The sequence below is a fragment of the Chironomus tepperi genome, unplaced genomic scaffold (genome assembly GCF_022539635.2).
Source record: "Chironomus tepperi strain 1889 unplaced genomic scaffold, CSIRO-AGI_Ctep_v1 contig_161, whole genome shotgun sequence".
Lineage (NCBI taxonomy): Eukaryota > Metazoa > Arthropoda > Insecta > Diptera > Chironomidae > Chironomus > Chironomus tepperi.
In genome coordinates, this window is record NW_027226283.1 from 870,289 (window position 1) to 883,844 (window position 13,556).

Consider the following 13,556-nt stretch of genomic DNA (forward strand, 5'->3'; position numbering starts at 1 on the left):
CTATGTGAAATTTAGCATTAGTTCGAATTATTCAATCTTACAAAACCTTTCTGCATGATTTGATCTAGATTAATTAGTCCAAATTTCTTCAAAATATGAAAAATTCTTAACAACCAAGTTATATGAAAATCTTTTACAAACTCTTAATGTCTTGATTATTGTTATGAATTCAAGCCTAAAATGAATTAAACGTTTTCGTTGTTCTTAACTCAATTTGTCATAAATATCCAGAATGTCGATGAATTTTGCAAAATTAAGACCCGAATAGACAAAGTTACGTTATAAATAGTTAATGATAAGTTAATGTCCAGTTGGTTAACGTCCACTCCGAACATCTTTTCAAGGAAATTCTCGAACAAATTATTCAATTTTATTAGCAAGTTCCTTATTTCAATATCTTCAAAAAGAGAATAAATTTCTGCCTGAAATTCCCATTCTCAAATTTTTTCATGTATATTTATTGAGTCGATGTCAGTATTATTAATTCAAATCAATACTCAATGAATAATTTTTGAGAAATCAGTCATTGAAAAAGTGATAACGCAATTTAAAATGAAAATGACTCAGCATGAACAAACGTACCAAAAGATGTACTAATATTCACGAAATTCTCCCCATTTTCTTATTTCCATATCTTACAGCATCCTTAAATAAGAAAGACACTTTATTTTAATATAAAGGAAGAACTTCGAAAACCCAAAAGAACATCGCATAAATGGTGGCGGAATAAAGAGAGCATGAAAATATGAGCAATGAAAAATATTGATTTTTTCCCTCCTCAATAAACTTTTCTCAGCGATGCAACATATTCAGTTTCCTCGGTAATCACAACGAGAAGTTTTTTTTAATATGAAGCAGAGATCATGACAGAGAGAAAATGAATAAAATTTCATGAATAACATTTGATGTAATCAAACATTATTAAAATAAATTACCAGTAAAGGTATTTTCGAGTACGGTAAATGGAAACGCATTTTTCTTGATCAGAATGGTTGAATAAATTATTAAATAATTATACTGCGGTATTGTCACAGATATGAAGCGAAAATTTTGATTACACAATAAATTTATGAAAGACAAAAAAATAAGATTAAGCAGCTGAATTAAAAAAAAGTATCATGAAGTCGTGCAAATAACCTTGTCAAGAACTGAAAAAGTATTAGACATATTTGAGAACTTTTGCACAATTTCTGTTAATGTACGAAATCAAATTGAAGCTCTTAGCAACAGAATTGTTGCAGAAATGTTGAAAATATGTCAACTGTCGTTCAATATTCAAATTGTATTTGCAACTACAATAAGTTGATTCTCCCTTTTAAAGTTGTTAGTCCCCTTCATATAAACATTTACCTAGTCTGTATCTGAACACTGAAGAATAAACATCGTTGTTATTAAATTAAATCTGTGTGAAGTCTTTAATTAAATTTATTAATAAATAAGCATTGATGATTAACACTTCAATTACGTTACGTCAATTGGAGATCGAAATGAGAGGCTAAATTTATTTGAAACCTTGTTATGAAAATTGTATTATCCTACATCATCAAAAGTCAATATGAAATGTATTACTAATTTTATGTACAAAAAGAATATTTATGGACGGTTACGTTGACAAATAAATAAACTTAATAATACATAAAATCTCAAGTGAGAATTTAACATTTTTGGAAATCTGTTCAAAAATTTTGTGGAAATTGAAAGTAAATCAAAAGATAAGTTTCATTTATTAATTGTCCAGTTCATTATTCCATTATCTACTAAACTTTAATAGACTAAAAAATAATCGATTTAATATTCCTGATTTGAGAAAATTACATAAAAGAAGTTTATCTGTTAGATGGACGGAAAGACAGTCATATGAAGAGACTAATACATGACCGATGAGACAAACGAATGATTAGTCAAGCAGATGAGCGAAACTTTGAGAACATGAGAATGAATAAATATGAATGTCAAGCATACCCAGCACAATAAAAAGAAATATCAAGCTTGAAAATTAAATAAAGATGAAGAATCGTTCGTTTTTCAATTTATTTGTGTGAAATTCACAACATATATTAATTTATTTGGACATACTTGTTAGAGATATTGAAACTTTATGAAAGCAAAGATCACAATGTTATCAGCGACAGTAATTAAATCTTTATTTATGAGTGTAGACACAAAAAAAAGAATTCATATACACTTATCGATTGAAGAATATCAAATTTCATGTCACGTAATGTCAACACACTTCTTCATTCGTTTTTAAAACATCGGTTAATTCTTGACATCATCATACATACATAATGTTATCTTACAAGTTAACCCAAATCTAATTATTTTCATTCACCCACAAATATTCTCAATCGTTAACCACATCTATTTTAAAAACATATATTAATTTATTAGTAGAGGGACACACATAATAATATTTATAATAGGAAAAAAATCTGTTCACAAATTTCATTTACTACAATTGGATTAATATTTGATGACGTGTTAACTCTCCCGAGATACATCGTTGAAAATAAATATTAAAGGGGGTTTTTCACAATAAGAAGATGTAATAAAACACAATTCAACTTGTAATTTTGCGTATGATTTTTATCACGAGAGACTCGCATTTCACAATACAGGTTCTGAAAGAAAAAAATGTAAAAGTTTTCTCGCTTGATATCTTTAAATAATGTTTTTTAATGTTTTATAAACGATTTTTATTACTTCTTTGCTTCTTAATTCTCTTCTTTTTACATTATATACACAATTTTTGTTGTTGTTCTTCTTTGTAAATTAATTTTGTTTAATTTATTTTAATTACATGCTTTAATTTTAATGTCCGCAAAGGATTGTCAAATTTGAACGATTTGAATTAACGTTGTAATTTAGCTAGAATTTTTTTATAACTTTTAAGGAACTTGAACGACACAAATGAATCATAATAACAGGATTTAAGCGAAGCCTTAAAAGCTCCGTGGTGGAGCCTTCTTCACTTATGTCGCTCGGGCAATTAACTCGCATACAAAAATGTTGCTGTTAGCGGCCAAAAATTTGAATTTTCAAGAAACACTGAAAAAAATTGTTAAAATTGTACTTTCAATTGAATTTTCTTGGTACAGAAGCATTTCTTTAATGCCTTATTATTCACTAATGTTTACTATTATTTGCAATATCATACAAAATTCCGTAAGGTAGAGTACGCTCAGTTTTCTCCTTTTTAATTTTTCAATCTCATAAAGTTACGGGCTAACTTTTGCGTCATTTATTTATGTTCACAAAAAATGAGATATACCCGATCGGCACATATTGAAATGTTGCCACCATGGCGACGAGGTGGTATACTAAGAACCAAATGGCAGCCACTTGGCGAAAACAACCAGATTTGCCAGAACATTTCAATGAGTGCCGATCGGATTAATGTTTTAAGTGCCACACAACTGAGTGAAAACCGCTAACCCTAACAAAGACAAAGAGCATACCAAGATGAGTGTGCTTATGGGCGTCCTCATGCTCATTTTGTGAACATACTCTTGGGCATGATTTTTGTCTGTTCCGGTACATCGTTATGTCAATGACAAAACTTCAAAGAGGCGTGTAATTAAGGATTCTCTCGAGAACAAGACCCTAAGTGTTAGTAATTTGTCGACTGTGTATGCTAATTGAACTCAAATTGGCTGCAGCGTGCATCTCGAGACAGTTACACATATCCTAAAGGCATCGTTTACGAACAACTCAAAAACAATGTTGACTTCAACCAAAAAAATGTATGAATTTCAAATCTCTTGATAAGCCTAAAAGGGCCTGCAAGAATTATGTAATTTTGTGGAAATCGGAAAATTCAATAGAAAGTCATCAGAAAAGGAAGAAGGAAAAAATGATTTGGATATAAAATTGAGGATAAAAAATTTGCACACAAAATAGGAAAATTGTTATTTTTCACAAATTCTTATAAACGCTTATCCTGACTTTTTTCCGGTGAGAGATGAAATAAAATATATATTCTGAGAATGTATTATATGTGTTGTACTGTTATAGAATCATAATCATATTGATTTTTTCTGATTGTGCTTGGAATATGATTCAAACTATCCGTAAAACCCTTTTCTGAGAGAAAATAATAAAAATAAAGCATAAAATCAAATTTTATATTGCAGGCATGTTTTCGATATAATAAAATTGCTTACACAGCTTTTAAAAAATTAGTGTGCATGTATAAATCCTTTATGTACCGAAATCATCCGAAATTCCTTATAACAGTTTATCTATAAAATGAATGCAATAAAGTTTAACTCGAAATCTTTGGAATCACATAAAATGAATAAGCAAATGTTTTGTAAGCTTGAGCTTTATATTTTCGAAAGAATTGAAATGATCTTAAATTAAATTGCATCCACTCATTTGCGAAGTAATAGAGTATTCGCCAGATCTCCGGCTCCTACCTAAACCTACAATTTAAAGTGGGATGCGTCTGTAGTCTTCAAGGGGAGCCTCTCTTTAAGCTGCGTTTTCACTAAATTATTTACAACTAATACAAATTTGAGAACAGTTAATGGTTGCTTTTCCGTATCCATGTGGATGGCAAATTGAAGCCATAAGCATGGTCATATGGTCATAAAATTATCATCATTTATGTCGCTCGGGTTTTGTTTAGATATTCCAAAAATAAATAATTTTCTATTTATAAAATACGATCCAGCATATTCCTCTTCTGATGACTGCATGCTAGATATCATCGTAAATGAACAGGAAGATTGATTGACTGAGATTAAAAAGGAACTTGTATTTATAAAAGTTTTTAATTTTAACAACCCCTTCATAATCATAAATGACCAAAAATTTCGATTTTTATTTAGAAAAATTATTGATTATCAGCGGGAAAATAAATGACAACTAATTAATTGAATCAATATCTGAAATGCTGTTTCATCTTATTCTCACATTGTGGTTTACTTAGCGCCCTCATATGGAAAAAAGATGCAGATGTTTTTCAACACATGTTGCCTATCCGTTAGGAGATCATAAGACGCAATATTCAAAAATTAAGAATTGAGAATGAAAATTTTCATGGTCAAACTGTAACGAATATTAAAGATGCTTGTAACTGCTTACTAAAAAATTCATTTGCATTTTGTGATGCAACTAATCAGTAATTTTAATGCATTTATCAATGCATATTAAGAACAAAGAGCAAAAAGTAATTGCAATTCCAACACATTTACGTGAAGGAAAAATATCTTCAGAAAATCCATTGAAAACGAAAGTTAACAACAGCTACTATACATGCATACGGTGGGTTTCGATTTCTCCACGTTTTGTCTATGAATTTACATTAACAGTCGGGCCTGTAAAATTGCTTATTTCCAAATACATTGAAACTTTCTTATACATGTCTGCATATCGAAAAATGTTTAATATTTACTTTAAATCCATCATCATCATCATGATTTGCTATAGACACAGCACACATTACTCCCAGACTCAACATTGTCGTTGTCTTGCTAGTACTATACTACTGGCTAGTAAAAAACTTTCATTCGGCCAAGTAGGAAATTAAAGACTTATACGCTAGTTGCTTGTTGAAACTGGGCTAATAAACATCACGTACTTAAAATATTCCAAATATATAAACAAAAAAATATTTTTTTATTATTACATAAATTACTCAATTGATAAGTGCAATAATCATGATATAGATCGTACAATTAAAAGTTTAAATAATAATAATAATATTTAAGTTAATTAATAAAATTTAAAAATATTGTGATAAAAAAATAATTAATATGGAATTAAAAAAAGTTTTGCTCACATTATTCTTAATATCATGTGTGAAAAGTCAAAGTTATGGAAATGATGAATATGATGAAAATTCTAATTATACTCAAATAAGTTTAATAAGGGATTATTCAAATCTTACAAGTATTGAGAATATTTTAAATGTTTTCAATGTTGAAATAATTGGAAGGAACTGGATTACAATTAACGATAAAATTAATCGAAAATGTGCATTCGATATGATGCAATATTTGGATGGTCTACAAATAAAAAAGACCTGGGCAATAAAAAGTAAGTGTGAATCCTTTAAAGCAAAATTAACTCAAGTGCAAGTGATGAAGAGATAAATGAGCGAATTTCAAAGAAACGGAAATGAATGAAAATTATTACACATTCGAGATTACATAAAAAATTACGTGGAACTGTGTTAGTAACTTTCTTAATACTCGCGTATGATTTTTTTGGATTTAATGATGCATAATTATGGGAAATATTACGATGTGCGCAAAACATATTACAAAACTGTCTAAATTAGTGAATATTGGAAATATGTCATTGAATTCAACTCTTCTAGACTGTTGAAATAATTAACAGGAAAGTTCAATGAATGTATAGGGAATGAAACCTAAACAGCATCAAGATTATCACAGATAACACACAAATAGCAGAAGTTCACACAGTTTCAAGTTGAAATATATGCATTGATATACAAAATTATGCGTAAATATTTATGCATGAACAACACTGACCATAAAACTGGTTTTAAATTTCTTTCGAATGATTTTTTTTTTGCAAAATCGAAAATAAATCATTAAATTACTCAACTTTTGAAGTAATAAACATGTAACTTATTTGAATTAGTACAGCGATCGCGGTGATTGACGCGTAACACGCATATTCAACAATTCTTGAAATTGTACATTTTGCACTCTAGAAAAATGATTCTCACCTCGAGCTGAGCAATGCGGCAAAACGCATTTATCGTCGTAAAAATAAATCGAAATCAACCTTCATGGTGACGTCAGGGCAACTTCGCGTGTTACCAATGTGCCATACATTAGCAGGCAAATAGCGTGCTCTTAAGAACTGAGTTAGGTGAGAGCAATACTCACGGGCAAGCTCATCTAGTATATTTAAAGTGAGCATGCTCTTTGCCTGTTATGGATAGTGAGCAGATTGTGCTGTCCGGGTCAACTTTATCATAAACTATTAAAGTAATTTAAATTATTGGGTGTACACTTGTGCGTCGTTAAGCACAGATAGTTATTGATATTATGAAAATTTTTGCTGATCGAATTCTGTCAAGTAAAGCTTTAAATATTGTTGTTGTTTGGATATTCGATTGGACAAAACAAATTTGACCTAAATTGTGTGTGGAGAAAATACGTCATACGTCTCATCATATGTTTGTTTGAAGATTGTAAAAATGTTTCTGATGCCAAAAAGTTACATGAGACGTGCTTCAAAGTTTTGCATCATATTATTGGGCTTGTGCCTATCCTTGTTGGAAAGTTGTTAAATTTGTTGTGAATTTCAAAGTGTTTCAAACAAACATTCAATACAGGTTATTTACCCGGGATTTCAGTCTGTTTATGCCCCTTGTCCCTCAATTGTAATCATGGATCAACTGTAATCCATGGCCTCCCTTAGATGGCAACTGAAACTCGCTTTATTGCTGATCACCATTTGCCAATTAACAATAACAAATGGAGCACTGTCTTTATCAACAGCTTCCTCTCATGAATTTTTTGGTTCTCTTCTTCATGAACTTTTGCCAGTTCAAGGAATCCTATTCAGTTTAAGTCGTTTTACATTGCCAACCTCTCTAGCTGGTAGATCTCCGAATCGCCTCTACATTTGTATAGATCTAGTTCCTTCTTTTTCCCATAAGTCAAACAACAAAAAGTAAAAACAAGTAAGTCACAAAGAAATCATACGAAATGGAACATTCGTGCAATTATGAGTCTGGAATTTTCTGGATAAGTTAATTGGTTCCGACAGTAGCTTAGCATACAATTTTATGATTCATCTATTTAAACATAACAACTGTCTATTAATAGATAACAAAATTTCTAGCAAACAGGTGTAAACCCATTAATCACGAACTAGTAATTTAATTTTAGACTAGACGTGTATGCTGACATTAAGGTCTGTTTTCGAACGTCAGTTACTTAAACTAATTTATTAATTGAATCATCAATTAAGAAATCTAAGGAATTTCATAATAAAGTTATTTATAAAGTGGATCATCGTCATGCTCAATTGAGATTTCATAAATAAATGCATCAAAATTTTTAGTAGTTCCATATGTGCAACAAATAGCATTTGCAACTGACCGAAACTCGAGAGTATTGCTGTATAATCATTTAGCACATTACAATCTCCCCAAAGTGAATCAGCAAGTGTAAACAACAAATGTGCAAGAAAATCTTTTAATACAATTGACACACTTACTACTCTAATTGCCGAATGATATATCATATAGCCAATCTTAAACTCACCGTTTGCATAATGAGAATCAAAATTATGAGTTCATGTTTTAATTTCATGCTTGCTTACTGCTCACTGGTAAATAAATTTATGAAATAAGTATTATGAAATTAATTTCACTTGTGAAATTGTTGCCTGGCTATTAATACTGTCACACATCATGTGAACGAACGTTGTGCAAAATGTAATGATTTAAAAAGTATGCAGAAATTTGAACAAAATAATTCGATCGTATTATATTCCTGCAAAATTCGTTCATTATCCAATTAACAGTATATTTTGAAACTTTATTGTCTGCGGTCAATGTTATCAGACGTGTGCTCCAGACGCTGGATGGAGAAAGTTAATAAATAACATCATTACTTGCACATTCATTATATAATTATTTAATATAGTAAAAAAGATCATGTAATCTGCAAAGTAAAGAAGAAACAAGTCAATTGCTCTCACTCTCTCTTCTCTTTGGCACTACCACACATGCTCGCAAAGTAAAAGAATTTATCAATGAGGTATTGCGCGGCATTTTTATCATTACTTAATTATATTTTGAAAGTTTACAATTTTAATTTTGCCAAAAAAAATATGAATTAAGGCACGATGAAGTAAAAGTTTTCCTTATCATTGGTGCTTGTATGCGAATAAATGGCAAATAAGAGAAGCAATGAAAGGTAAAAACACTCATAAATGATCGCATTGAACTCGCATTTACCTGCCTTTAATGATTCACATTCGTAAACTTGAAAAATATTTCTCAAACCTTTATGGCAGTCTCTTCTAAAGCTATTATTGATTGACTATATTTACTTTAAAAAATAATCTCGGTGGTCACAAACGTCGTCCATCGAAGAGCAACACATAATCTTCATTATAATTTGAATTCCTTTTTTGTATTTATTTATCAACGTTACTACCGTCTGGAACAGTTCATTGTGTACATACACATAATTCGTAAAATATTTCATATTGGCTATGATAAATTATTCGAGAATACAATTTTCGATCGTCTATGGCAATGTGGTCAAAAATTTCTTGCGTCACGACACACGTTGTTGGAAAGACACGACAGAATAAAGTTCATGACACACATGTTGCCCACCACTGTTCTGTTGCATGGTTTTCCAAACTTTTTTTTACGTCATCGCACATCTTGGTGGTAAGCCACGATTGAAGCCGCACACGACATGTTGTTTATGAGATTTCCAAAAAATTCATGGTTACTCAGTTTAAACAACACTGCTCTATGGCATGCCGTGATGTTCTCGAATCCGTTCTACCAATATTTCATTCATAAGGTAATCTTGTAGCTCTAGTTCCCTATATTTCTCGCTATACTTCATGCTTCTGATCCGTTCGTTAGTTCAATGCTAGACAGAGCTTCAATTTCATCTTGTTCTCATGCATTAAGCATTCCCTTAATTTATGTACAAACTGACACTCTGGACTAGTGTTTTCTGCGGCCGATAACTCAATAATTAACACCTATATCATTAAGACGGATGAGAGTAGCGACTTTAAGAAATTCAATTCTGTGAAAAATTTATAGTCATCAATCACATTTTTTAATGGACGTTTAAACTTACAAACTAAAACAATTTCAGTGGATGATGCATCGAGTGGCTTCTCATCAGGATATTTTTGGGGCAATAATTATTGGATGGGTTCAATGGCCCTCTGTCGTAGTATTTACAAGCATGATGAAAATCACCATTACAGAAAGCAATCATCAAATGTAGGTCTGACATTCATAAATGGCAATACAGCACATGTACAAATGAAACATGAAAACCCGCCATTTTTACCGAGGTTCAGTGTACTGAGAGTAATTCTTAGTGAGGTTGATATAGCACCAAATGTGAGTATTGATTTCTTTCTTATTGCTTCATTTGGACTTAACATTTTGATCCTATACTTAGCCTCGAACTATTCATGTGGGTGTTTGTCTACCGACATCATGTGAAAAGGACGACATTATTAAAATAGCTGATTCTGCAAGGGACTCAAATGAGACGAAATTTATAAAGTTAGATGATGTCAGAATACCAAATGCTGATGGATTTACACTGTGGAAAGATTCGACATTTATTACAATGCTGTAAGTACGAGAAACAGATCTGTTTACTTTATCTATATAATTTTTCTCAAATATTTACAGTACAGTCACACTTGTTGTTGGTATATTTATTGTATGGGGTACAGCTTATGATATTTTACTGAGAAAAAAAGCCAAGCAGAGACGGCAAGCTAAATCCTATTCGAAAGATTTACATTCAGATTCTTCAGGGTTGAATTGTACGACTTATGACTTAACATCAGCAATTACTGATAAAAGTAAGAGCAATTGCGTTGGAATTGGAATTCCTTCAGGAATAAACAATAATAATTCTGATGAGAATTTAGCGGCTGAACCAAGTACTGTCGATGAAGATAAATTGCGTATGTAAACGAAAATAATGTTATTGATTAATTTGTACAGCACGTGTATGTCTATTTACATTACAGCAATTTACGAGGAGCTTCTCTTATCATTCTCATTGGTTACAAATTTCAAAGCAATTTGTGACCGAGAAGTTGGTAGCGATACAATATCCTGTATTCATGGAATCCGGGCCTTTTCTATGGTATGGATTATTCTTGGACACACATGCATTATTGCCTTCAAATACTCAAACAATATGGAATTGAGAAAAGTTGTCGAGCAGGGATTCTTTTTTCAAACAATTACCAATGGAGCATTCAGTGTTGACACATTCTTCTTCATAAGTGGATTTTTGGTGTCATTTATATACTTCAGGTTGTATTCTTATTATTAAGTCATTTAAAGCTATTAATATAATGAGACATGTGGTTTTTATAGATCGAATGCTAAAGGAAATCTGGATAAATTATCAAAGGGAGTTAATGAATTTACGTCAGGTGCTATGCATTTTGGAGGATTAGTTTGTTACCGATTCATAAGACTCACAGCTCCATATATTTACACAATGGGACTTGTTACAGTAACGATGAAATATTTTGCCAGCAATTCAGTCTTTGAGCCACCAACACACGATCATGTAAGGTACTTTTATTAAGTATAGGACATGCTGAATTAATTGTTCTAATTTGCAGATTAATTGCCCTAAATATTGGTGGAGAAACGTCCTTTATATCAACACATTATTCCCTGTCCAAGACATGTGCATGCTTTGGAGTTGGTATTTAGCAAATGATACTCAGTTTTACATTATTGGAGCCATCATACTAATTATAGCTATTAAGCATTTCAAATTTGCTGCTACAACCTTAACTGTTTTTCTTTTGTCAGCATGGATTACAACAGGTATTTCTTAAAACTAAAATGACTTTCATTGCAGTCATTAATGTGCTATTAATCTTTTTATAGGTGTCATTGCTTATAGAAACAATCACATTCCCAATACGGATGATCCTTTAGCTTTATTCGATAAAATATACGATAAGCCTTGGACAAGAATTGGTCCTTATTTGGTCGGAATGGTTGTGGGATGGATTCTTTTCAAAACCAACTGCAAAATTAAGTTCACAAAGGTAATTAGTGCATGCATAACATGAACTTTGCGTATCTGTTGATTTTCAAGTTCATCAACATTGATATTCGTAAATTAATCGATAATTAAGTCATGATATGTACAAGATTCCAACAATAATTTTCATGATTGTATTGTAATTAATGTTTGTTCTCAAGGCTCAACTTGTTACTGGATGGACTTTTTCAATTGGCACACTTTTGTATTTACTCTACGGATTATTCAAAGTCGAGCTCTCGAAATTTAGTGCTGCAGCATATAGTTCACTAAGTCATTCTGCATGGGCGATGGCACTCGCATGGATTGTTATTGCATGCTCAACTGGTCATGGAGGCGTTCTTAATAAATTTTTATCAGCAACATGTCTATATCCCTTCTCTAGAGTTACCTATTGCGCATACTTAGTACATCCTATAATTATTCGAGCATTTGCATTAATCAATGATGCACCAATTCATATGGGCGTCAACTCAGTGGTAAGTTGTTACTTAATATACTTATTGATGAATTCTATTTTGAAACTACCTTTATTCATGACAAAATAATGTTTTTGGCCTTAATTATCATAATTAACTTCTGATGACACTGATGACATTACATCCATCAATCATTTTTCATATTTCATCAAATTAATGAATTAAAATATCTAAGTACTTATTTTATTTTTATGTCCATACAGATGACAATATTCATGGGACAAACTGTTGCATCATACCTTCTATCATTCATAGTTTCATTAGCATTTGAAGCACCAGTCGTAACTATGTTGAAGATTTTGGTACCAAATAAAAAGAGTAATATAATTTATAAGGACACTGCATCATAGAAACTTTTCTGAATACAGGGAGTCTATGCTTTGAATAATTTCTAGAACCAGTAAAATTGAATTTATTCAAAGCGAAGACTCCCTGACTTTTATTATATTTTATGTTATTTAATCGGTTGCACTTTTTAACTATTGCATTCTCAATGGTTCTTTCATTTGAAAATTTAATATTAAAATATTAAGCCAGAGTCAATTTAATAATTTAAAATACAATAAATATAGATATATTGTGATAAAAGTGTCCGAAGTCATATACCATGAATTAATTTTATCCCATAATTTTTAAAAATTCTTGTTTAATTTGTAAGTTAAGGCAGTCCCTAACATTCGAGCATATGTTCAATTAGCACCTTACTGCATCAATTAGCTTGCTCACTAGGTACCAGATATGTTCAATTAGCACCTTACGGTACCAATTAGTATGTTCACTAGGTACCATAAGATGCTCATTGAGTATAACTCACTTGGTACGTGAGCATGCTAATTGATACCTTAAGGTATTCATTGAGTGTTTGCTCGTATGTTAGGGAGTACTGTTGTCTGAGTCATCGGGGTCTAAATTTCCTTCTGAACTTTTAATAGATGTCATTAAATCCTCCTTGAAATGACAAAAAATAGCAATAAAATAAAAATGTAATTAATGGCGACCATGACAACAGCAAAAAGTAATGATGAATAAAAATCAATCAGTTACTTCTAAGTTTTATTTAAAAATCATACTCAGTAGTATATGAAATGAATAACCAAAAAAATTGTTAAGCATTTTCTATAAAACCTAAATTAAGCAACAGAATGTTGCGGAACCGAATTTCATAATGAAGATGCAGTTTTTTTTGGAGTAATCATCAGGAATTTGTTAACATGAAGATTAAGCTATATCAAAAAATTAATGAGTATAGTCTGTTCTGTTGTAAATTTATGATTTAATTTGGACCTTGAAAATA

At 31.0% G+C, this 13,556-nt stretch overlaps 1 protein-coding gene across 2 annotated transcripts; it reads left to right on the forward strand.

The window, feature by feature from the left end:
- Positions 1-5,871: 5,871 nt before the first annotated feature.
- On the forward strand, positions 5,872-13,546 carry LOC139088065 (nose resistant to fluoxetine protein 6). Of its 2 annotated transcripts, none has more exons than XM_070637088.1 (10): positions 5,872-6,042; positions 9,840-10,093; positions 10,155-10,333; positions 10,394-10,674; positions 10,741-11,032; positions 11,096-11,294; positions 11,350-11,560; positions 11,624-11,787; positions 11,945-12,262; positions 12,466-13,546. In XM_070637088.1, the coding sequence occupies exons 1-10, from the start codon at positions 5,991-5,993 to the stop codon at positions 12,610-12,612; spliced, it is 2,097 nt and encodes a 698-aa protein (XP_070493189.1). In that variant the 5' UTR covers positions 5,872-5,990; the 3' UTR covers positions 12,613-13,546. The 2 variants fall into 2 exon arrangements, with proteins under 2 accessions (XP_070493189.1, XP_070493190.1); XM_070637089.1 differs by lacking the exon at positions 5,872-6,042 and adding an exon at positions 9,240-9,394.
- The last annotated feature ends 10 nt before the right edge of the window (positions 13,547-13,556 follow it).